This window comes from Scyliorhinus torazame, chromosome 30 (genome assembly GCF_047496885.1).
Source record: "Scyliorhinus torazame isolate Kashiwa2021f chromosome 30, sScyTor2.1, whole genome shotgun sequence".
NCBI classification, from domain to species: domain Eukaryota; kingdom Metazoa; phylum Chordata; class Chondrichthyes; order Carcharhiniformes; family Scyliorhinidae; genus Scyliorhinus; species Scyliorhinus torazame.
The window spans coordinates 25,881,953-25,906,887 of record NC_092736.1 but is presented as its reverse complement, the minus strand read 5'-3'; the positions used below and the strand labels follow the sequence as shown (position 1 = coordinate 25,906,887).

Genomic DNA, 24,935 nt, shown 5'->3' with positions numbered 1-24,935 from the left:
TGAGCATTTCTCATAGGCGGCAACTGGGATAAGTTACCAGGTGTGGTTGAGGAACGGGTTTTGGGTTAGTCGAAGTTTGTTTTGTCCGAGGAATTGCGAATTAATGCCCACAGTCATTTGAGATTTGAGCAGTTTTAGTGAATGCGCTGTGGAGTTGTCAGGGAATTTGAATTTAATCAGACAATCCCTTGACTGTTTTCTTGCTGATTATGCACTTGGATTGAGAGATCATTAAAGGATTGTGTCCATGGATGGGACGTAGACCTTGGATTTCCTCTACAAAAACAGTAGGTTATATCTTCCATTTAAGTGTGTTTTGAAACCGCTGCTTTGACTGAACAGTAAACATTTACATTATTGTTCTTGTAGATCTGCGGGGTTTATATATCAGATGTTAAACATCAAGAGACAGAGAAGTTGAAACAACACTCACATTATTACCCCCTGTCTCCGAATTAAAAGGTTTTTTTTTACGGGAAGTACTCAAGTTTTTTAGAGTCAAACATAACGGCAATTAATGTATTGTGCGTCTTAAAATTTTAAGGCTGAGGGTATTAATCAAACTGTATTAAAGGTGTCAGATACAATGGATCTTAATGTTTAAAATGCTCGGTTAAATTGCAATACAAGAGAATGCACGACTTTGTATAGGCGGCTGAAGTTGCAAATGAATTTCACATAAATCGTCTTTGGAAAGTAAAATCAACCTCGCGTTTTAATATGCGTCCAGATCGGTAGATGGGGCATTTAGACTCGAAACGTTAACCCCTTTTCTCTCCACAGACTTGTGGAGTTTCTGTTTTTACTTTAATATGTCATTTGCACATAGACAAGATACAATGAGAACCCATTTTCTATTTGATTCCTTGGTTGTGTTTGGTTCTGCCCCAATATCATTCATTGTCTCATTACTTTAGTCAAGAATGGCAAAATATATCCGCAAGATATTAAATCACATTTTGTTTAGCGATACCAGAATTGCAACTTTACATCACAGCCTCCCCGAAAAGGCGCCGGAATGTGGCGACTTGGGGCTTTTCACAGTAACTTCATTTGAAGCCTACTTGTGACAATAAGCGATTTTCATTTTCATTACATGTGGCGGGAGAGATAATTAAAGGTTAGTCCTCCAACGCTTTCGAAAAAGGATTAACACTCTTGTACGTTGAGCTTATGCTATCAAAATAAAGTTTAATTGTTAGGATTCCAACACTCTGCCTCAACGGTGGAAGCAGATTCAATAGTAACTTTCAAATGGGAGTTGGCCAAATTCTCGAAATGAAACATTTGCAGAAGGATTGGGTGGATGGTTGGTGGGGCGAGTGGGAGGGTGGGATAGTTCTTTCAAAGCGCTGGCATATAGATGATGGGCCGAATGGGCTCCTGTTGTGCTGTATGCAGTTTTCAAATAGTTTCCCCAACATTTCATCCGGTAAATATCAGCAATTCAGTATTTTTAAAATACCTCTTGACTTGAGTATATCAATGCTTTGGAAAAGCATTCGGATGTTGTTAAATGATAGGCAGGCATATTTCGGAAATGAAACCATTTGATTGGAGATAAAAGGAATTTACTGCAGGTGCTGGAATCTGAAGCAAAAACAGAAAATACTGGGCAATCTCAGCAGGTCTGACAGCATCTGTGGAGTGGGAAGGGAGCTGACCCGAGAGTCTGGGTAACTCTTCCTCAAAGCCCGATAGAAGTCTACAGAACTACGAGGGACAGAGTGGATAGTCAGAAGCTTTTTCCCAGGGTGTAAGAGTCAATTTCTAGGGGACATAGGTTTAAGGTGCAAGGGGCAAAGTTTAGAGATGTGCGAGGGAAGATTTTTTACATAGTGGGTGCCTAGAACTCACTGCCGTAGGAGGTGGTGGAAGCCGCTGTGATAGTGACGTTTAAGGGGTGACATGAATAGGGTGGGAGTAGAGGATACGGACCCCGGAAGTGTAGAAGGTCTGGATAGAGTGGTCGTGGAGAGGATGTTTCCACTTGTAGGAAAAACTAGAACCAGAGAACACAATCTGAGACTAAAGGGACGATCGTTAAAACAGAGATGAGGAGGAATTTCTTCTGCCAGAGGGTGGGATCATAGAATTTACAGTGCAGAAGGTGAACATTCAGTCCATTGAGTCTGCACCGGCCCTTGGAAAGAGCATCCCATTCAAGCCTCACTCCTCTGCCCTTTATCCTCACCTATCCTTTTTGGACACTAAGGGCAATTTAGAATGGCTAATCCACCTAACCTGCACATCTTTGGTGGAATGTGGGAGGAAACTGGAGCACCCGGAGGAAACCCACGCACACGTGGGGAGAACGTGCAGCCTCCACGCAGATAGTGACCCAAACCGGGAATCGAACCTGGGACCCTGGAGCTGTGAAGCAATTGTGCTAACCACTGTGCTATCGTGCTGCCCATGAATCCGTGGTGAATCTGTGGAACTCTTTGCTTCAGAAGGCTGAGGAGGGCAAATCACTGAGTGTCTTTAAGACAGAGATAGATAGGTTCTTGATTAATAAGAGGATCAAGGGTTATGGGTAGAAGTCAGGAGAATGGGGATGAGAAAAATAACAGCCGTGATTGAATGGCGGAGCAGGATCGATTGTCCGAGTGACCCAATTCTACTTCTATGTCTTATGGTCTTTAGGTTGGCCGGGCAGCATGGTTGGCACTGGCTTGGAGGGCCCAAAGGCCTATTCCTGTGCTGTACTTTTTTTTTGTTCTTGGTCCCTTGTCCCTCCCCCCCCCCCCCCCCCCCACCACCTCTCTGAAATGGATCAGCAAGCCACTCAGTTCAAGGGCAATTGGGGGATGGGCATCAAAGGGTGGCCCAGCCAGCCAGCCAGATTGCCAGTCAGTCATGCGCATTGCACTGGGCGCTTTCGGCCAATCACGGGGCGCCGGATGACGCGCATGCGCGAACCGGACCCGGCGCTTATAAAATGAGCGGGAAAGCGCCCAAAGCGCTTATTCGCCGTTGGACGCGGCTGAGGGAAGGTGTGTGCGCGCGGGGGGAGCGTCGCTAACACCACACATCAGCAATAACAGCGGCAGCAACGTCAACAACGAGGGGGTCCGGGTCGGCGGGCAGTGGTATTAGTGAGAGTGCCGGGGACCCGGAGGCGGTTGCCAGGAGCGACGAGCGCGAGGCCCGGCCGCCATTTTGCCCCCCCCCCCCCCCCTCGGGCAGCGGGGACGATGGAGAGAGATTTCAACCCGAGCGGGGCGGACGAGGCCGGCACCCCGTGCAGCCGCTTCCACGTGAGGCTGGTGGACGAGCCGCCCGAGTACGCCCCTTCCTCGGCCTTCGGGGGCACCGAGGACGGCGTGAGCCGCCTCCAGCGCTTCGAATTCAGCTTCCAGAACCGCGGCGGCGACTCCCTCCGAGCCGACGGCATCTTCCAGTCGTGTGACACCCTCAGCAACTCCTACCTGAAGACCTTTGGGCACAACACCGTGGACAGGGTGCCCAGGATCGACTTCTACCGCAACACCAGCAGCTTCAGCGGCGTCAAGGTCAACCGACCCTCCCTGGCCGATCTTCATGAAGACCTAAAGAGGGTGAGGGCAAGTTTTCCCCACTCCACTTATTTTACAAATTTGTCTTTGGGGATGTGGGCATTGTTGTTGCCCATCCCTGATTGCCCTTGAACTAAGTAACTTGCTGGGCCACTTCAGCAGGGGCTAGTTAAGTCAACTGCATGGCTGTGTGGATCTGGAGTCACACGTAGGCCAGACCGGGTAAGGACCGCAGATTTCCTTCCCTGAAGGACATTAGTGAACCAGATGGGTTTTTACCACAATCGGCAATCGTTCCATGGTCATCGTTAGACTTTTAATTCCAGATTTGTTTATTACTGAACTCTAATTTTGCCATCTGCCATGGTGATTTCAAACCTAGGACCCCAGAGCATTACCCTGGGTCTCTGGATTACTAGTCCAGTGACAACACCATAACGCCACCATGGGGGATGGTAATGTTAGTGTTTGCATCTAGAACAAGGGGGCCCTCACACTTTTGAAGACTTGAGCGCCTAGCCTCACTCAACTTGCCTTCCCAATGTGTGCCGGTTCTGACTTGGTGCCACTCTTGAGTCACCAGCTTTGTAGGCTCAAACTCCGGAGAATCACAAAACCAAGGCTGACACCCAGGGTGTCGTACTGAGGGACGATGCTAGCTTTCAGATAAGGCACTGAACTAAAACCCCTCATCTAGGCATTGAAGGAATTACGGAACTATTTTGAAGACGAGCAGTGTCCTGGCCGTATTGGATGGCACGGCGGCAGAGTGGTTAGCACTGCTGCTTCACCCGGGTTCAATTCCGGCCTTGTCCACTTGAATTTGTACGTTCTTGTGTCTGCGTGGGTTTCCTCCAGGTGCTCAGGTTTCCTCACGCAGTCCAAAGATGTGCAGGTTAGGTGGATTGGCCATGCTACATTGCCCTTTTGTGTCCAAGGATGTGCAGATTGGGTGGGGTTGCAGACATGATGGGCCGAATTGCCTCCTTCTGCATTGTAGGGATTCTATGATTTATACCTCGACCAATATCACTGAAATAGATTAACTGCTCTTTGCTGGCAAGTTTGTTATTACACTTTAATCTTTATTATTGTCACAAGTAGGCTTATATTAACACTCCAATGAAGTTACTTGGAAAATCCCCTAGTTGCCACGCTCCCTGTTACAGGGATGGGACCTGGGTGGAGAGCTCTTTCAGAGGGTTGGTGCAGATGCAATGGGCTGAATGGTTTTCTGTAGGGAATCTATATTCTTTATTCATGTAAAGGGTGACACGGTAGCACTGTTGGTTCATAGCACCAGGGACCCGGGTTTGATTTCCGGCTTGGGTCACTGTGCGGAGTCTGCACGTTCTCCCCGTGTCTGCGTGGGCTTCCTCCGGGTGCTCTGGTTTCCACCCACAGTCCAAAGATGTGAAGGTTAGGATAGGTCGCACTAAATTGCCCCGTAGTATCCAGGTTAGGTTTAGTTACAAGGATAGGGTGGAGATGTGGGCTTAGGTAGGGAGGCCAGTGTAGACTCGATGGGCGAACGGCCTCCTTCTGCATTGTCAATTCTATGATTCATTGAGAAACCTTCCGGTGGTAAAAGGTAGTGCCTATATAAAAACGCAAGTTTTCTTTCCCTTCAAGGATGTCTGGGTACTGTAATTTCTGTTCCATCTCTGATTGAAATATTTAGCAACTTAGTAAACATTTAAAGGTATAACCCTTGTAGCAATCCTGCCATCTGCTCTAATGCAAGTACCATGCAGAAGGCTGTGTGTGACTTGGAACAACACTTGATCAGCACTGTGAAGATTGGCTCTTCACCTATTCTGAAAGATGATTTGCAAGCATTGGCAATTAATTATATATTAAGTAGTTGTCTTTTAGAGAGGAATTTTTCTGATACTCTTCTTTCCACTGTTATAGTAAAATGTTTTAGATATGCTGTAGCAATGCACAGCTGTTGGTGTTTCCTTTTCTTGAGGTTTTGGCACTTATTTGTTTGCTAGATTAATCTTCTGCCTAATACCCCGAGTCCACACACATGCACACACTCTTGTCCCATTGTTGTAAATTGGGTTCCTTGCAGAAAGCCATTTCTGTAACCTAGGGCGAGATTCTCCGACCCCCCCGCCGGGTCGTAGAATCGCCGGGGGCTGGCGTGTATCCTGCCCCTGCCGGTTGCCGAATTCTCTGGCACCGGAGATTCGGCGGGGGCGGGAATCGCGCTGCGTTGGTTGGCACCCCCCCCCCCCCTGCGATTCTCCGGCCCGGATGGGCCGAAGTCCTGCTACTAGGATGCCTGTCCCGCCGGCATGGATTAAACTCTTACAGGCGGGACACGGCGGCGCGGGCGGGCTCCTGGGGTGGCGTGGGGCAATCTGGCCCCGGGGGGGTTCCCCCACGGTGGCCTGGCCCGCGATCTCCACCATGGCGGAAGAGACTCCCTCCACAGTGCGTGCGCGGGGATGCCGTGAGCGGCCGTTAACGCTCCCGTGCATGCGCCGCCCGGCAATGTCATTTCCGCGCCAGCTGGCGGGGCACCAAAGGCCTTTTCCGCCAGCTGGAGGGGCGGAAATCAGTCCTGCGCGGGCCTAGCCCCTCGAGGTTAGGGCTGGGCCCCCCAAGATGCGGAGGATTCCGCACCTTTGGGGCGGCGCGATGCCGGACTGATTAGCGCCGGTCGGCGGACATCGCGCCGATACCAGAGAATTTTGCCCCAATTGTAGTAGCAGTCGAGAATTATGCCAGAAAGGAGAAATCTGCTACATCTTCAACTAGGCATCCAAACTGCACAAAGGTCATTGAAGCTGTTCAGACATACACTATAGATTCATCACACTACCAAGGATGAAAGATTGCAATTACAAGAGATGTGAGAAACTGGGACTATTTCCACTGGAGCAGAGAAGATTGAGGAGATTTATTCAAGATTTTTAAAATTATGAAAGCATTTACACAATCTGACAGTACAGTCCATTAAACATATCGTACACATTTATGGTTGTTTTAACAGAAGCAGATATTGAATATATAAAACTGATGTGAAAAATTCAATTTTCTACATAATGGTGGGCAGCCTATAATCATTTGGGGCACAAAATATGCTGGCCAGATTTAGGTGGAATGCTGTACTTGTATTTTATATTTATTTTAGGAAAACATACATTTTCAGCTCTTGGGGAGCAGGAGTGCAGTATAAGTGGATCAGTGCTGGTTACACGTGGGTATTTTGGGTCACTGCTATGCAACTCTAGATGCTTTTTAATTCCTTATATCCTCTTTTTGGGACTGTTTGTTGCAGATCTTCGTAATTACATATATGCTTCTTTCATTAACAATATTGTGTGTTGTTGCAGTCGTTCTGTTATGCCGATGTGGGACATGCAGATTGGCAATATCAAACTATCTAAATTCTGGAATTGACTAGATTTGACTTCCTAAAACAATTCTGCCTGCCAAAAGTATGTATTTTTGCCTCTTTCTTTTGGAGTCCAGGAATTCCATAGACATTTTGTTGCTCTATATATTTATCTCCGTGAACCACAAGCCTTTCCCTTATATCGATCAAATGACAACACAACCAGCTAGTTAGTTCAAAAGATGGTTTATTTACATACACAAGAGTTATCTCAACATGCAAACACAATATCTACTACTGCACCTATCGGCTACAATAACCTATACTTAACTTCAGGGTGACTGGCACTGTGCAAATGGATAAGGCCTTTATCTGGATTTCACTTGGCTGGTTCGAAGAAAGTGGCTCTGTCTCAGCTGGGCTCATCTGTAAGGTAGCGATCGTTGGTCTTGAATTTAACTGGCTGTTCCTGCTGCAATTGGGTGGCACAGACCGGATCCACGAGAGACAGAACACATGGCTGTGCTCTCTTTTATCCCCCTGGGATTTTGCGCTCTTTAGGGCGGTCCTTAACCTTAAGACCGAATAGTTCGACAGGACTCTGAACATTCTCTTCGATTTCGGCCAATAAAGGGGCAGGTGCCTTGGTAGTTGGGCGGGTCCTGAGCGGTCATTGACCTTGGCAGTTGTGCTTTCTGAGCAAGGGAGTGGTGCCGATCAGTCTGTGGCGGTACCGGTTGCTTGATTGGAGTTCTATTGTCCTGGGAAAATGGGCCATTAAAATGTAAACAAGCGGGGGTTTCGGTCAGGTCTGGTTACCTGTGTTTTGGATACACATAGGCTGTGTATCTGTCCTGAGTCCTGGGTTGGCCATACTTCCCATGGTTCTTTGCAGGTGGCCATCTTAGATAGCTACAATTTCATTGCTATCTTTGCAATGGGTTGGTCATGTCTCCTGGAAGCTAAACTTGACTTGCTTCTTTCCCATAAAACATTTGTGAGACTGCAGTTTGCACATTCTCCCCGTGTCAGTGTGGGTCTCCCCCCACAACTCAAAAGATGTGTAGGTAGGTGGATTAGCCACACTGCAATTGCCTCTTAATTAGAAAAAAAAGAATTGGGTACTTTAAATTTATTTTAAAAACACATTTGTGGTACCTTTGGTTGAGCACTTCCACAATTATTGGTAACTGCATGCAGTTTTAATAATCAATGGTCATTGGGGAATGCAACCCTGTTAATCCGCTTCTTCAGCTAGCCTTGTATACCAGGTTGTGATGGAAAATGTTATTTTTTGCCAGTGTCATACAAAGGTTGACCGTATGCAATTGACTTCTCGTGGCTTTGTCTGAGTTCTCTTCATGACCTCTAGGCATTATTTGACTGGTGGACACCACCGGGAGTGGAGTGTATTGAACATGGGGGAAGTAATGTTTTATTGTCAACTTCCCTTCCCCTTTCTGAGGATTTATTAATTGTAGTGCTCTTTTTTATTTAAAAAAAGCCCCATTTTTTAATTGATCTATTTTGAGTTGATCCAGTGTCGTCATGTAGGTTAAGTTTACCAATTGATTTAATTGTCTTCTATTGTTGCCCATTAGCACCCTGAAGGAGATAACTACAATAGCTCCTTTTATTTGACACCGAGTGTGTCATCTTGCTTCCTCCTGCTATGAGACCCCAAATTTACTTCCCATAGCTGATACTGGACTTGGATATAGCTGTTGAGATGCAGACTCTTTCCACATTGCTTTTTGATGACGTCAGGTAAGTGATCCATTGGCACTGGGTAGCAGGTGAAGAATGCTAATCTGGATAGTGCCTTTCACATTTTAAGAATGGCTATCAAGTGTTTTGGGACAATGAATTATCATTGAGGTATAGGCAATGTTATGTCGGTAAGCACAATAGTCCATTTTCTTTCAGCAATGAGCACTATTTAACACATTAATTTCTTTTGGTGATATTAATAATGAAGAAATTTCCAAAATTGTTTACGTCAGGGGTGTCCAGACTTTAGTGACTTGAGATCTACTTTTTCAACAGTTATCCTAACACGATCTACCAGCCTGGTCTTCCCACTCTCCCCCACCGGGACATTCAAACATGTTGCACAATACAGGCCTTACACAGCCTGCCTATGGATAAAAAGAGGAAAAATACACCAAGAATGCTCCTGCAGATTTCCTCCCCCTATAGGGCATTAGTGAAGCATGTGGAGTTTTACAACAATCTGGTACTTTTTTGTGGTCAACAATTCAGAATTGTAACCTAGTTTAATTCATTGAATTTGAATTCTTCAACTGCGTGATGGGATTTAAACTCTTGTCCTCCGGATCAATAATTCAGGCATCTGGCTTACAAATCCTGTGACATGGCCTATGCTTCTGTACCCTAACTTGCAAAGGTTTAATGTGTAATATTCAGTTGGCACTGGGCCCAGGTTGTATTTTATTTTAAAAATGAATGCCACGGAGGTCAGTTTTGCACTGTCAATCCTTGCCCACTAGGAATTGGGGTGGGACCCAAGGATAAAATCTTACAATAATGCAGTAAAGTCTACTTGTATTGCATAATACTTTTGCAGTCAACAGTGGTAGGTGGGAGTTATATTTCATCAGCCTGGGCAAAACAATAAGTATCTAATTTAGTTTCTTTTGTGTCGTATGAATTTCACTCTTCCATTGAGAAAGCGGGTGCAGAAAGTACACAACGAGCATGTGCTGGCTCTGTACATAGTATAAAGTGCTCAGAATTGCGGGCGCTGGGAAATGAGCTCCCGGACGATTGTGATCAATGTTTTAAGCACCTCTGGCCATCCACTTGAACAGGCTGGAGTTTTGGCTTAACATCTCTTCTAAAAGATGGCATCTCTGACAACGTAGTATTCCCTAATACTGCACCAAAAGGACAGCCTTTATTTGTATGGCCAAGCCCTTGAGTGAAGCTTCAGATTCCGAGGCGAAGCTTCTTACTACTGAATTAGGCTGATGGGATTGATTGCATTGTCTTTGAGCTCCTGAATCAGGATCTCTTTCTCATAGCTAGTATTGCCTGACTTTTTTTTAATAAACATTTTATTGAGGTATTTTTTGGCATTGTAACAGCAGCACTATAAACAATGTACATGAAAATATAAACATAGTGCAAATACCACCTCCCTCCCCAACAGGTCCCACCATTAATTAATCCCCTAATCTAACCCCCCTGCTGACGATTAATTCTCCGCGAAGAAGTCGATGAATGGTTGTCATCTCCGGGCGAACCCTAACAGTGACCCTTTCAAGGCAAACTTAATTTTCTCCAGACAGAGAAAACTAGCCATGTCCGATAGCCAGGTCTCCGACTTCGGGGGCCTGGAGTCCCTCCATGCTAGTAATATCCACATCCAGGCTACCAGGGAAGCAAAGGCCAGACGTCTGCCTCTTTCTCCTGGATTCCCCAATCCTGCAACACCCAGAAAATCGCCACCTCTGGACTCAAAGCCACCCTTGATTTTAACACCTTGGACATGACGTCCGCAAACCCCTGCCAGAATCCCCTCAGCTTTGAACATGCCCAGAACATGTGGACGTGGTTCGCTGGTCCTTCCGCACATTTTGCGCACCTATCTTCCACCCCAAAGAATCTGCTCATCCAGGCCACTGTCATGTGAGCCCGGTGAACGAGCTTGGATTGAATCTGGCTGAGTCTGGCACAAGTTGCGGATGCGTTGACTCCACTCAATGCGTCTGCCCAAAGGCCTTCCTTTATCTCTCCCCCCAGCGTCTCCTCACACTTTCGCTTCAGCTCCTCAGTCTGCGTCTCCTCTGATCCCATAAGCTCCTTATAAATGTCAGAAACGCTCCCCTCATCTATCCATCCTCTGGAAACTATCCTGTCCTGAATCCCCCTTAGCGGCAGGAGTGGGAAAGTTTGTACCTGCCTCCGCAGAAAGTCCCGCACCTGCAGATATCGAAATTCGTTTCCCCCCGCCAATGCAAACTTCTCTTCCAGCGCCCTCATATTCGTAGTATTGTCTGACTTAAGGAGACATTTATGCTTCACTGAAAGACTTTATCAGATGGGTTGCATCCCAGGTTGCTGAGCAAAGCAAAGGTCCAATAAGAGAAACTGACCACACACTCAAACCTCCTTGTAAACGGGAGAGGGCTGGAGGAATGCTTTGCACGTGGTATCTAAATAATCTGCGCTTGGTCATGGGAGTATAATTTTAAAGCTTGTGGATGATACAAAATTGGAAACATAGTAAATATGAGAAAGATAGCATAATTCAGAAGCACGTACTCTGAGCAGATGTAACTTATGGCTAAGTGTGAAATAATGCACTTTGGGAGAAACAACGTGGAGACGTAATATAATTTTTTTTCTTGGGGGAGGTGGGGAAGTGCACATTGAGAGGTTTGAAGGTGGCAGGGAAGGTTGACAAGGTCAATGAGAACGCATTTGGATATTGGGCTTTGTAAATAGGGGCATTGAATACAAATTAAGTAAGAACATAAGAACTAGGAGCAGGAGTAGGCCATCTGGCCCCTCGAGCCTGCTCCACCATTCAATGAGATCATGGCTGATCTTTTGTGGACTCAGCTCCACTTTCCGGCCCGAACACCATAACCCTTTAATCCCTTTATTCTTCAAAAAACTATCTATCTTTATCTTAAAAACATTTAATGAAGGAGCCTCTACTGCTTCACTGGGCAAGGAATTCCATAGATTCACAACCCTTTGGGTGAAAAAGTTCCTCCTAAACTCAGTCCTAAATCTACTTCCCCTTATTTTGAGGCTATGTCCCCTAGTTCTGCTTTCACCCGCCAGTGGAAACAACCTGCCCGCATCTATCCTATCTATTCCCTTCATAATCTTATATGTTTCTATAAGATCCCCCCTCATCCTTCTAAATTCCAACGAGTACAGTCCCAGTCTACTCAACCTCCTCGTAATCCAACCCCTTCAGCTCTGGGATTAACCTAGTGAATCTCCTCTGCACACCCTCCAGTGCCAGTACGTCCTTTCTCAAGTAAGGAGACCAAAACTGAACACAATACTCCAGGTGTGGCCTCACTAACACCTTATACAATTGCATCAGAACCTCTCTAGTCTTAAACTCCATCCCTCTAGCAATGAAGGACAAAATTCCATTTGCCTTCTTAATCACCTGTTGCACCTGAAAACCAACTTTTTGCGACTCATGCACTAGCACACCCAGGTCTCTCTGCACAGCAGCATGTTTTAATATTTAATCATTTAAATAATAATCCCTTTTGCTGTTATTCCTACCAAAATGGATAACCTCTGAATGTGCACTTCCCCACCTCCCCCAAGAAAAAAACCAATTTGTCAACATTGTATTCCATCTGCCAGACCCTAGCCCATTCACTTAGCCTATCCAAATCCCGCTGCAGACTTCCAGTATCCTCAGCACTTTTTGCTTTACCACTTATCTTAGTGTCGTCTGCAAACTTGGACACATTGCCCTTGGTCCCAACTCCAAATCATCTATGTAAATTGTGAACAGTTGTGGGCCCAACACTGATCCCTGAGGGACACCACTAGCTACTGATTGCCAACCAGAGAAACAACCCATTAATCCCCATTCTTTGCTTTCTATTAATTAACCAATCCTCTATCCATGCTACTACTTTCCCCTTAATGCCATGCATCTTTATCTTATGCAACAACCTTTTGTGTGGCACCTTGTCAAAGGCTTTCTGGAAATCCAGATATACCACATCCATTGGCTCCCCGCACTGTTAATGTCCTCAAAAAATTCCACTAAATTAGTTAGGCACGACCTGCCCTTCATGAACCCATGCTGCGTCTGTCCAATGGGACAATTTCCATCCAGATGCCTCGCTATTTCTTCCTTGATGATAGATTCCAGCATCTTCCCTACTACCGAAGTTAAGCTCACTGGCCTATAATTACCCGCTTTCTGCCTACCTCCTTTTTTAAACAGTGGTGTCACGTTTGCTAATTTCCAATCCGCCAGGACCACCCTAGAGTCTAGTGAATTTTTGTAAATTATCACTAGTGCATTTGCAATTTCCCTAGCCATCTCTTTTTAAAAAAAAAAAAAAATATTTTATTGAAAATTTTTGGCCAACCATGACAGTACATTGTGTATCCTTTACACAGTAATATAACAATATAAATAACAATGGCCAGTTTTATAAACAAGAAATAAATAATATATAAACAAAAACAAAACTAAATGGCAACTGCCTTGTCCCAGATAAATATTCTCCAAAAATATGTTTTAACAGTCCAATATACAATTATCTATAACAACAACCTATACATATGATACTTATATATTAACATCCCTGAGAATCCCTCTGGTCTCTCCCCCCCAGGCTGCTGCTGCTGTCTTCTTCTTTTCCATTCCCGCTATCTTCCTGTGAGGTATTCGACGAACGGTTGCCACCGCCTTGAGCCGATCCCCTTAGGACGAACTTAATCCGTTCCAGCTTTATAAACCCTGCCATGTCATTTATCCAGGTCTCCACACCCGGGGGCTTGGCTTCCTTCCACATCAACAGTATCCTGCGCCGGGCTACTAGGGACGCAAAGGCCAAAACATCAGCCTCTCTCGCCTCCTGCACTCCCGGCTCTTCTGCAACCCCAAATATAGCCAACCCCCAGCTTGGTTCGACCTGGACCCCCACTACCTTTGAAAGCACCTTTGTCACCCCCACCCAAAACCCCTGTAGTGCCGGACATGACCAGAACATGTGGGTGTGATTCGCTGGGCTTTTCGAGCATCTCGCACACCTATCCTCTACTCCAAAAAATTTGCTAAGCCGTGTTCCAGTCATATGCGCCCTGTGTAACACCTTAAATTGTATCAGGCTTCGCCTGGCACACGAGGACGATGAGTTTACCCTACTTATGGCATCAGCCCACAGCCCCTCCTCAATCTCCTCCCCCAGCTCTTCCCATTTCCCTTTCAGCTCGTCTACCATAATCTCCCCCTCGTCTCTCATCTCCCTATATATGTCTGACACCTTACCGTCCCCCACCCATGTCTTTGAGATCACTCTGTCCTGCACCTCCTGCGCCGATAGCTGCGGGAATTCCCTCACCTGTTGCCCCGTAAAAGCCCTCAGTTGCATATACCGGAATGCATTCCCTTGGGGCAACCCATATTTTTCGGTCAGCGCTCCCAGACTTGCAAACGTCCCATCTACAAACAGATCTCTCAATTGTGTTACTCCTGTTCTTTGCCATGTTCCAAATCCCCCATCCATTCTCCCCGGAGCAAACCTATGATTATTTCCTATCGGGGACCACACCGAGGCTCCAGTCTTTCCCCTATGCCGTCTCCATTGCCCCCAAATTTTCAGAGTAGCCACCACCACCGGGCTTGTGGTGTATTTCTTCGGTGAGAACGGCAACGGCGCTGTCACCATGGCTTGTAGGCAAGTCCCCCTACAGGACGCCTTCTTCAATCTCTTCCACGCCGCTCCCTCCTCTTCTCCCATCCACTTACATACCATTGAGATGTTGGCGGCCCAGTAGTACTCACTCAGGCTCGGTAGCGCCAGCCCCCCCCCCCCCCCCCCCCCCCCCCCCCCCCCCTATCCCTACTACGCTGCAAAAATCCCTTCCTCACTCTCGGGGTCTTCCCGGCCCACACAAAACTCATGATACTCTTCTCAATCCTTTTGAAAAAAGCCTTCGTGATCACCACCGGGAGGCACTGAAACACAAAGAGGAATCTCGGGAGGACCACCATTTTAACCGCTTGTACCCTCCCTGCCAGTGACAGGGATACCATGTCCCATCTCTTGAAGTCCTCCTCCATCTGTTCCACCAACCGCGTTAAGTTTAACCTATGCAATGTACCCCAATTCTTGACTATCTGGATCCCCAAGTAGCGAAAGTCCCTTGTTACCTTCCTCAGCGGTAAGTCCTCTATTTCTCTGCTCTGCTCCCCTGGATGCACCACAAACAGCTCACATTTCCCCATGTTCAGCTTATATCCTGAAAATTCTCCAAACTCCCCAAGTATCCGCATTATCTCTGGCATCCCCTCCGCCGGGTCCGCCACATACACCAATAAATCGTCCGTGTAAAGAGATACCCGGTGTTCCTCTCCTCCCCTGAGTACTCCCCTCCACTTCCTGGAACCCCTCAATGCTATTGCCAGGGGCTCAATCGGACAGAGGACATCCCTGCCTCGTCCCTCTATGGAGCCGAAAATACGCAGACCCCCGTCCATTCGTGACCACGCTCGCCATCGGGGCCCTATACAGCAACTGTACCCACCTGATACACCCGGCCCCAAAGCCAAATCTCCTCAACACCTCCCACAAATAATCCCACTCCACTCTATCAAATGCTTTCTCGGCATCCATCGCCACCTCTATCTCCGCTTCCCCCTCTGGTGGGGGCATCATCATTACCCCTAGCAGCCTCCGTATATTCGTATTCAGCTGTCTCCCCTTCACAAACCCAGTTTGGTCCTCATGGACTACCCCCGGGGCACAATCCTCTATCCTCATTGCCATTACCTTGGCCAGAATCTTAGCGTCTACATTTAGGAGGGAAATAGGTCTATAGGACCCGCATTGCAGCGGGTCTTTTTCTTTCTTTAGGAGAAGCGATATTGTTGCCTCCGACATAGTCGGGGGCAGCTGTCCCCTTTCCTTCGCCTCATTAAAGGTTCTCATCAGTATCGGGGCAAGCAAGTCCACATATTTCCTATAAAATTCGACTGGAAATACATCCGGTCCCGGAGCCTTCCCCGCCTGCATACTCCTAATTCCTTTCACTACTTCCTCTATCTCGATCTGTGCTCCCAGTCCCACCCTCTCCTGCTCCTCCACCTTAGGAAATTCCAGCCGGTCCAGGAAGCACATCATTCTCTCCTTCCCATCCGGGGGCCGAGCTTCGTATAATCTTTTATAGAATGCCTTGAACACTCCATTCACTCTCTCCGCTCCCCGCTCTATCTCTCCTTCCTCATCCCTCACTCCCCCTATTTCCCTCGCTGCTCCCCTTTTCCTCAATTGATGGGCCAGCAACCTACTCGCCTTCTCCCCATACTCATACCTGTGCCTTCCTCCACTGTGCTTCTGCAGTACCTGTTGTCAGCAAGTCAAATTCTACGTGTAACCTTTGCCTTTCCCTGTACAGTCCCTCCTCCGGTGCCTCCGCATATTGCCTGTCCACCCTCAGAAGTTCTTGCAGCAACCGCTCCCGTTCCCTACTCTCCTTTCCTTTATGTGCCCTTATTGATATCAGCTCCCCTCTAACCACTGCCTTCAGCGCCTCCCAGACCACTCCCACCTGGACCTCCCCGTTATCATTGAGTTCCAAGTATTTTTCAATGCACCCCCTCACCCTTAGACACACCCCTTCATCTGCCATTAGTCCCATGTCCATTCTCCAGGATGGACGCCCTTCTGTTTCCTCCCCTATCTCCAAGTCTACACAATGTGGAGCGTGATCCGAAATGGCTATAGCCGTATACTCCGTCCCCCTCACCTTCGGGATCAACGCCCTTCCCAAAACACAAAAGTCTATTCGCGAATAAACTTTGTGGACATAGGAGAAAAACGAAAACTCCTTACTCCTAGGTCTGCTAAATCTCCACTGGTCTACTCCCACCTGCTCCATAAAATCTTTAAGCACCTTGGCTGCAGCCGGCCTCCTTCCAGTCCTGGATCTCGACCTGTCCAGCCCTGGCTCCAGCACCGTATTAAAATCTCCCCCCATTACCAACTTTCCCACCTCTAGGTCCGGGATGTGTCCTAGCATGCACCTCATAAAATTGGCATCATCCCAGTTCGGGGCATATACGTTTACCAAGACCACCGCCTCCCCCTGTAATTTGCCACTCACCATCACGTATCTGCCCCCGCTATCCGCCACTATGGTCTTTGCCTCAAACATAACCCGCTTCCCCACTAGTATAGCCACCCCCCTGTTTTTCGCATCTAGCCCCGAATGAAACACCTGCCCCACCCATCCTTTGCGTAGTCTAACCTGGAACCTGGTCTATAAGTTTCAAGTGCCTCTCTTGTAACATAACCACGTCTGCCTTAATTTTCTTAAGGTGTGCGAGTACTCGTGCCATCTTTATCGGCCCGTTCAGCCCTCTCACATTCCACGTGATCAACCGGGTTGGGGGGCTTTTTACCCCCCCCCCCCCCCTTCCCCCCCCCCCCCCCCCCCCCCCCCCTTGTCGATGAGCCATCCCCTTTTTCCAGCTCCTCACCCGGTTCCCACGCAGCTGTGTCCCCCCCAGGCAGTGCCCCCCCCGCCCACCCCACCCCATTCCGGCTCTCCCCTCTCCCCAGCAGCAGCAACCCAGTAACTCCCCCCCCCCCCCCCCCCCCCCCCACCCCTCCCGCTAGATCCCCCACTAGCGTAGTTACACCCCCCATGTTGCTCCCAGAAGTCAGCAAACTCTGGCCGACCTCGGCTTCCCCCCGTTACCTCGGCTCGCACCGTGCGACGCCCCCTCCTTCCTGCTTCCCTATTCCCGCCATGATTATCATAGCGCGGGAACAAAGCCCGCGCTTCCCTTTTGGCCCCTCCCCCCATGGCCAACGCCCCATCTCCTCCACCTCCCCTCCTCCCTCCACCACCACCTGTGGAAGAGAGAAAAGTTACCGCATCGCAGGATTAATAACATAAAACTCATCTTTTTCCCCCCCCTTTTTCCCCCCTCTTCGCCCCCCATACTCGCCCCACCACTTTGTTTCAAACGTTCTTTTTTAATAACCCGCTTAGTCCAGTTTTTCTTACACAATAAAAGTCCACGCCTCATCCAACGTCTCAAAGTAGTGGTGCCTCCCTTGATATGTGACCCACAGTCTTGCCGGTTGCAGCATTCCAAATTTTATCTTCTTTTTGTGAAGCACCGCCTTGGCCCGATTAAAGCTCGCCCTCCTTCTCGCCACCTCCGCACTCCAGTCTTGATATACGCGGATCACCGTGTTCTCCCACCTACTGCTCCGAGTTTTCTTTGCCCATCTAAGGACCATCTCTTTGTCCTTAAAACGGAGGAATCTCACCACTATGGCTCTAGGAATTTCTCCTGCTCTCGGTCCTCGCGCCATCACTCTGTATGCTCCCTCCACCTCCAGCGGACCCGCCGGGGCCTCCGCTCCCATTAACGAGTGCAGCATCGTGCTCACATGTGCCCCGACGTCTGCTCCTTCTGCACCTTCAGGAAGACCAAGAATCCTCAGGTTGTTCCTCCTTGCGTTATTCTCCAGCCAATCCAGTCTTTCCACACATCGTTTATGGTGTGCCTCGTGCATCTCCGTCTTCACCACCAGGCCCTGTATATCGTCCTCATTCTCGGCAGCCTTTGCCTTCACGACCCGAAACTCCCGCTCCTGGGTCTTTTGCTCATCCTTTAGCCCTTCGATCGCATGTAATATTGGGGCCAGCAGCTCCTTCTTCATTTCCTTTTTAAGTTCTTCCACGCAACATTTCAAAAACTCTTGTTGTTCAGGGCCCCATGTTAAACTGCCACCTTCCGTCGCCATCTTGGTTCTTGCTTGCCTTCCTTGCCGCTGCTCCAAAGGATCCACTGCAATCTGGCCACTTCCCTCCTTTTTCCATCCGTTTCCAGGGGGGATTCCCTTCTGGTTTACCGCACAGTGCTTCTAGCCGTTAAAATTGCCGTTGGGGCTCTTATTAAGAGCCCAAAAGTCCGTTCCACCTGGAGCTGCCGAAACGTGCGACTTAGCTGGTCATCGCCGCACCCGGACGTCCCTAGCCATCTCTTTTAGCACTCTGGGATGCATTCCATCAGGGCCAGGAGACTTGTCTACCTTTAGCCCCATTAGCTTGCCCATCACTACCTCCTTGGTGATAACAATCCTCTCAAGGTCCTCACCTGTCATAGCCTCATTTCCATCAGTCACTGGCATGCTATTTGTGTCTTCTACTGTGAAGACCGACCCAAAAAACCTGTTCAGTTCCTCAGCCACTTCCTCATCTCCCATTATTAAATCTCCCTTCTCATCCTCTAAAGGACCAATTACCGTAGCCACTCTTTTTTTTGTTTTATGTATTTGTAGAAACAAAATGAATATTGCTCATTGTTGCAAGAAGGCTTCAAATGAAGTTACTGTGAAAAGCCCCTAGTCACCACATTCTGGTGCCTGTTCGGGGAGGCTGGCACAGGAATTGAACCGTGCTGCTGGCCTTCCTTAGTCTGCTTTCAAAGTCAGCAATTTAGCCCAGTGTGCTAAAGCAGCCCCCTTACAAAGACTTACAAACCATTATCATAATCTTTATTGGCACAAGTAGGCATACATTAACACTGCAAAGAAGTTACTGTGAAAAGCCCCTAGTCGCCACATTCCAGCGCCTGTTCGGGTACACTGAGGGAGAATTCAGAATGTCTAAATTACCTAACCGCATGGGCGGGATTCTCCTTTCCGGGGACTAAGTCCCCACGTTGGCTGGAAAATCGGCGCCAACCACTCCGGTGGCAACAGCCCCCGAAAATGCGGAATTCTACGCACTTCTGGGGGCTAGGTGGACGGTGGAGGGGTTGGCACCGCGCCATCTGGCACTGAAGGGACTGCGCGAGTTTGCACATGCGCGGAACTGCCGGCGTATTTTGGCGCATGCGCGGGGGTTCTCTTCTCCGCGTCGGCCATGGCGGAGCCCTTCAGGGGCCGGTGTGGATGGAAGAAGTGCCCCCACGGCACAGACCTGCCTGCAGATCGGTGGGCCCCGATCACGTGCCAGACCACCGCTGCCGATGTCCCCTGACCGGCGTGGCGTGAAACCTGCACAAAAAATGGCGCCGGAGAATACAGCAGCCGGCGGCAGGGCAGGATTCGCGTCCCCTCCCCGGGGATTCTCCGACCCGGCGGGGTTTGGAGAATCCTGCTGCATGTCTTTCGGGACTTGTGGGAGGAAACCGGAGCACCCGGAGGAAACCCACGCAGACACGGGGAGAGCGTGCAAACTCTGCACAGTCAGTGACCCAAGCTGGGAATCGTACCTGGGACCCTGGTGCTGTGAAGCAACCGTGCTAACCACCGTGCTGCCATGCCGCCCCTAATTCATTGGTTGGGAACAGTTATGGGCGCAGCACTTGGAAGATGTTTTAATCTTGAAGTGACTACGTATCAGATTTGTTAGGAAGATAGGGATGTGTAACTTTAGTTATGTAAAGTGATTGGGGAAACTTGGATTGTTCTTGGAGAATGGAAGTAAAGGAGAGAAGGAGTGATTCAAAACAGTGATTTGATGTAGCGATAAGGGAGGAACCGTTTCCTGCAGAAACTGTTTCTAGAGTTACTAACTAGAAGCTATAAATTTAACATAATTGACAAAAGAACTAGAAAGGAAATGAGGAATAGTTTTCAGTGTATTCTAGCTCTTAATACTATTTGAAAGTATGGTAGAGTCAAATTCTGTAAACTTTGAAAAGGCAGTTGCAGATCTACAATAATTTGCAGGGTTATGGGGAAAATGCTGGGGTGCTATTTCCAACAACTGACACTGGCTGAATGACCTTCTGTGCTCTTAGGATTCTGTAGGGAAGCTTCCGGTTGCTGCGATGTCCAGCTAAGCCGCACGTTTCGGCGGCTCCAGCTCAAACGGACCTTCGGGCTCTTTTAAGAGCCCCAGCGGGGAATTTTTTCAGGACGAAACCCGGTGTGGGGTGAGACAACAGGGAGTGTGTCCCCCCCCAACGAAAGAGAAAATTATCGGCGGCGGCGGCCAGATCGCGAAGAATCCTCGAAGATAGGGACAGGAGAAAAAAGGAGCAAGATGGCGTCGGAGAAAGCCCATGGGGGCCGGGCCAAGACGAATTTTTAAGACGGTGTCTGGAGCTGCTTAAGAAGGAGGTGCTGACCCCGATGCTACAGGCAATTGAGGGACTTAAGGAGGCACAAAAGACCCAGGAGATGGAGCTCCGCGTGGTGGAGCAGAAGGTGACGGACAACGAAGACGAGATCCTGGGCCTGGCGGTCAAAACGCAGACGCACGAGGCGCTCCACAAAAAGTGCATTGAAAGGATTGAAGCCCTAGAAAACAGAGCACGGAGAAAGAACCTTCGGATCCTGGGTCTCCCCGAGGGAGTGGAAGGAGCGGACTGCGGGGCTTACGTGCGCACGATGCTAAGCTCGCTAATGGGAGCTGAGGCCCCCTCGGGCCCCTTGGAAGTGGAACATAGAACATAGAACATAGAAAATACAGTGCAGAAGGAGGCCATTCGGCCCATCGAGTCTGCACCGACCCACTTAAGCCCTCACTTCCACCCTATCCCCGTAACCCAATAACCCCTCCTAACCTTTTGGGTCACTAAGGGCAATTTATAATGGCCAATCCACCTAACCTGCACGTCTTTGGACTGTGGGAGGAAACCGGAGCACCCGGAGGAAACCCACGCAGACACGGGGAGAACGTGCAGACTCCGCACAGACAGTGACCCAAGCCGGGAATCGAACCTGGGACCCTGGCGCTGTGAAGCCACAGTGCTATCCACTTGTGCTACTGTGCTGCCCTCAAGGAAGGGGCTCATCGGGTCCCTGCGAGGAGACCAAAGGCGGGAGAACCACCTAGGGCGACGATCGTGCGATTTCATCGCTTCAATGACAGAGAAGTGGTTCTGAGATGGGCCAAAAAGGTACGAAGTAGTAGATGGGAGAATGCGGTGGTACGGGTGTACCAGGATTGGAGTGCGGAGGTGGCGAGAAGGAGGGCGAGTTTTAATCGAGCCAAGGAGGTGCTACACAAGAAGAAGGTGAAGTTCTGGATGCTGCAGCCGGTGTGACTGTGGGTCACGTACCAGGAGAGACATCACTACTTCGAAACAGCGGAAGAAGCATGGACCTTTATTAAAAACGAGAAACTGGATCGGAACTGAGGGACTGATGTTAGAGGGGAAATGACAATGCCGATGTAAATTGGGAAGGGGGGACACTAAGAAATGTGGGCGCCGGTGGGGGGGGAAAGAAGAGACATAGGCGGGGGATGGGGAATGGGAGTGGGGCGGTAGAGGGAGCTGCGCCACAAGGGGTGGGACAACTATAGAGAATACGGGGCTTACTGTCCTTGTTCCCGTGCCAGAAAGGTGATGGCGGGAAGATAGGCGCAAGGTAGATGGGAGTTCCCCACACGGGGGGGGGGGTGTCAAGGAGCGAGCGGGAGAAGCCGGGGTCAGTTGAAGTCAGCTGACTTTCGGAAGTAATATGGGGGGAGCAATCATGCTAGATGGGGATCTAGCGGGCGGGGGGTGGGGGGTGGGAGAGGATAACTGGGTTGCTGCTGCAGAAATCAAAGAGGAACTGGTTAAAGAAAGGGTGGTCGGGGCTGGAATGCGCCACCTGGGGAACGGGTGGGAGCGCGGAACCGGGATGTGGGACTGGCCTAGAGAGGGTGATGGCTAGTCGACACGGGAAGGGGGCAGGTAGCCCCCCAGTGCGGCTGATCACGTGGAACGTGAGAGGCCTAAATGGGCCGATTAAAAGGGCCCGAGTGTTCGCGCACTTGAAAGGACTGAGGGCAGACGGGGCTATGCTTCTGAAGGTGGCGGACCAAGTTAGGTTAAGGAAAGGATGGGTGGGACAGGTGTTCCACTCAGGGCTGGATGCAAAGAACAGAGGGGTGGCCATGCTGGTGGGGAAACGGGTATCATTCGAGGCTAGGAGCATTGTAGCAGATAGCGGAGGCAGACATGTGATGGTGAGTGGCAGACTGGAGGGAACGGAGGTCGCGTTGGTTAACGTATATGCCCCGAATTGCGATGATGCGGGATTCATGAAGCGGATGTTGGGACGTATCCCGGACCTGGAGGTAGGAAACCTGATAATGGGGGGAGACTTCAACACCGTGTTGGGCCCAGGGTTCGATAGATCTAGATCTAGGACCGGAAGAAGGCCGACAGCGGCCAAGGTGCTTAAGGGGTTTATGGACCAAATGGGGGGAGTGATCCATGGCGATTTGTCAGGCCGAAGGCCAAAGAGTTCTCCTTCTCCCATGTTCACAAAGTGTATTCCCGGATAGATTTCTTTGTTTTGGGAAGGTCGCTGATCTCGAGGGTGGAAGAAACTTGAGTATTCAGCCATAGCTGTCTCAGATCATGCCCCACATTGGGTGGACCTGGAACTAGGAGAGGAGAGGGAGCAGCGTGCACTCTGGCGATTAGATGTGGGATTGCTGGCGGACGAGGGAGTCTGTGGAAGGGTGCGGGGATGTATCGAGAGATACCTGGAGGCCAATGACGACGGGGAGGTCCGAGTGGGAGTAGTATGGGAAGCACTAAAGGCGGTGGTCAGAGGAGAGCTGATCTCCATCAGGGCCCACAAAGGGAAAATAGAGGCCAAGGAAAGGGAAAGATTACTGGGGGAGATTTTAAAGGTAGATAAAGAATACGCGGAGGCCCCGGAGGAAGGACTATACAGGGAGAGACGACGACTCCAGACGGAGTTCGACCTTTTGACCACTAGGAGGGCGGAGGCGCAGTGGAGGAAGGCACAGGGGATGAGATATGAATATGGGGAAAAGGCGAGTCGCCTGTTGGCCCATCAGCTGCGAAAGAGGACAGCGGCGAGGGAGATGGGGGGGAATTAGAGATGAAAAGGGAGCTACGGTGCGGAGAGCAGGGAAGATAAACGAGGTGTTTAAGACCTTTTACGAAAGACTTTATAGGTCCGAACCCCCGGAGGGAAAAGAGGAGATGTGGCAGTTTTTGGACCAATTAAGGTTCCCAAGGGTGGAGGAGCAGGAGGTGGAAGGTCTGGGGGCACCAATTGGGGTGGACGAGGTTACCAAGGGGCTGGGAACATGCAGGCAGGGAAGGCCCCGGGACCAGATGGGTTCCCGGTGGAATTTTATAGAAAATATGTGGACTTGCTGGCCCCGCTGTTGGTAAGGACTTTTAACGAGGCCAGAGAAGGGGGGACCCTACCCCCGACAATGTCGGAGGCGACGATATCGCTAATTTTGAAGCAGGCGGGATAAAGATCCGCTGCAGTGCGGGTCCTATAGGCCTATCTCACTGCTAAATGTGGACGCCAAGTTGCTAGCAAAGGTGCTGGCAACGAGGATAGAGGATTGTGTCCCGGGGGTGGTGCACGAAGACCAGACAGGATTCGTAAAGGGGAGACAACTAAATGTCAACGTGCGACGGCTATTAGGGGTGATAATGATGCCCCCAGTAGAGGGGGAGGCAGAGATAGTGGCGGCAATGGATGCAGAGAAGGCATTTGATAGGGTGGAGTGGGAGTATCTATGGGAGGTGCTGAGGAGGTTCGGGGACGGGTTTGTTAGCTGGGTCAAACTCCTTTATGGGGCCCCAACGGCAAGTGTGGTCACTGGTCGGCAAAGGTCGGAGTATTTTCGACTATACAGGGGAACAAGACAGGGATGCCCGCTATCCCCATTACTGTTCGCGTTGACAATTGAACCACTGGCCATAGCGCTGAGAGACTCCAGAAAATGGAGAGGGGTGATTAGAGGGGGAGAGGAACACAGTGTCACTCTACGCAGATGACCTACTGCTGTATGTGGCGGACCCAGTGGGGGGGATGACAGAGGTCATGCAGATATTGGGGGAGTTCGGAGATTTCTCGGGATATAGGCTTAGCATGGGAAAGAGTGAACTTTTTGTGATACACCCTGGGGACCAGAGTAGAGGGATAGATGGCCTACCGCTAAGGAGAGTGGAAAGAAACGTTCGATACCTGGGGATTCAGATAGCCAGGAGCTGGGGAACCTTACACAGACTTAATCTGACACGACTGGTGGAACAAATGGAAGAGGATTTCAAAAGGTGGGACATGCAGCCGCTGTCACTGGCGGGCAGAGTGCAGGCAATTAAGATGATGGTCCTCCCGAGGTTCCTACTTGTGTTCCAATGTCTCCCTATACTGATCACTAAGGCCTTTTTAAAAAAAAAAAAAATAGACAGGAGCATCACGAGCTTCGTGTGGGCAGGGAAATTCCCGAGGGTAAGGAGGGGGTTCTTAGAACGTAGTAGAGACAGAGGGGGACTGGCGCTGCCGAAATTGGGCGACTACTACTGGGCCGCCAATGTGGCGATGATTCGTAAATGGATGATAGAGGGAGAGGGAGCGGCG

General features: G+C 49.5%; 1 protein-coding gene across 6 annotated transcripts in view; it reads left to right on the top strand.

The window, feature by feature from the left end:
• The first annotated feature begins 236 nt into the window (after positions 1-236).
• Positions 237-24,935, top strand: part of slc12a1 (solute carrier family 12 member 1) — a 180,336-nt gene continuing 155,637 nt past the window's right edge. For 5 of the 6 annotated variants that reach the window (XM_072493015.1, XM_072493012.1, XM_072493013.1 and 2 more), the window contains exon 1: positions 3,183-3,560. In XM_072493015.1, the coding sequence (XP_072349116.1) occupies positions 3,198-3,560 (363 nt within the window). In that variant the 5' untranslated portion in view covers positions 3,183-3,197. Of the gene's footprint in view, positions 288-3,182; positions 3,561-24,935 lie in introns of those variants that run through there. The other variant, XM_072493016.1, reaches the window with a different exon arrangement.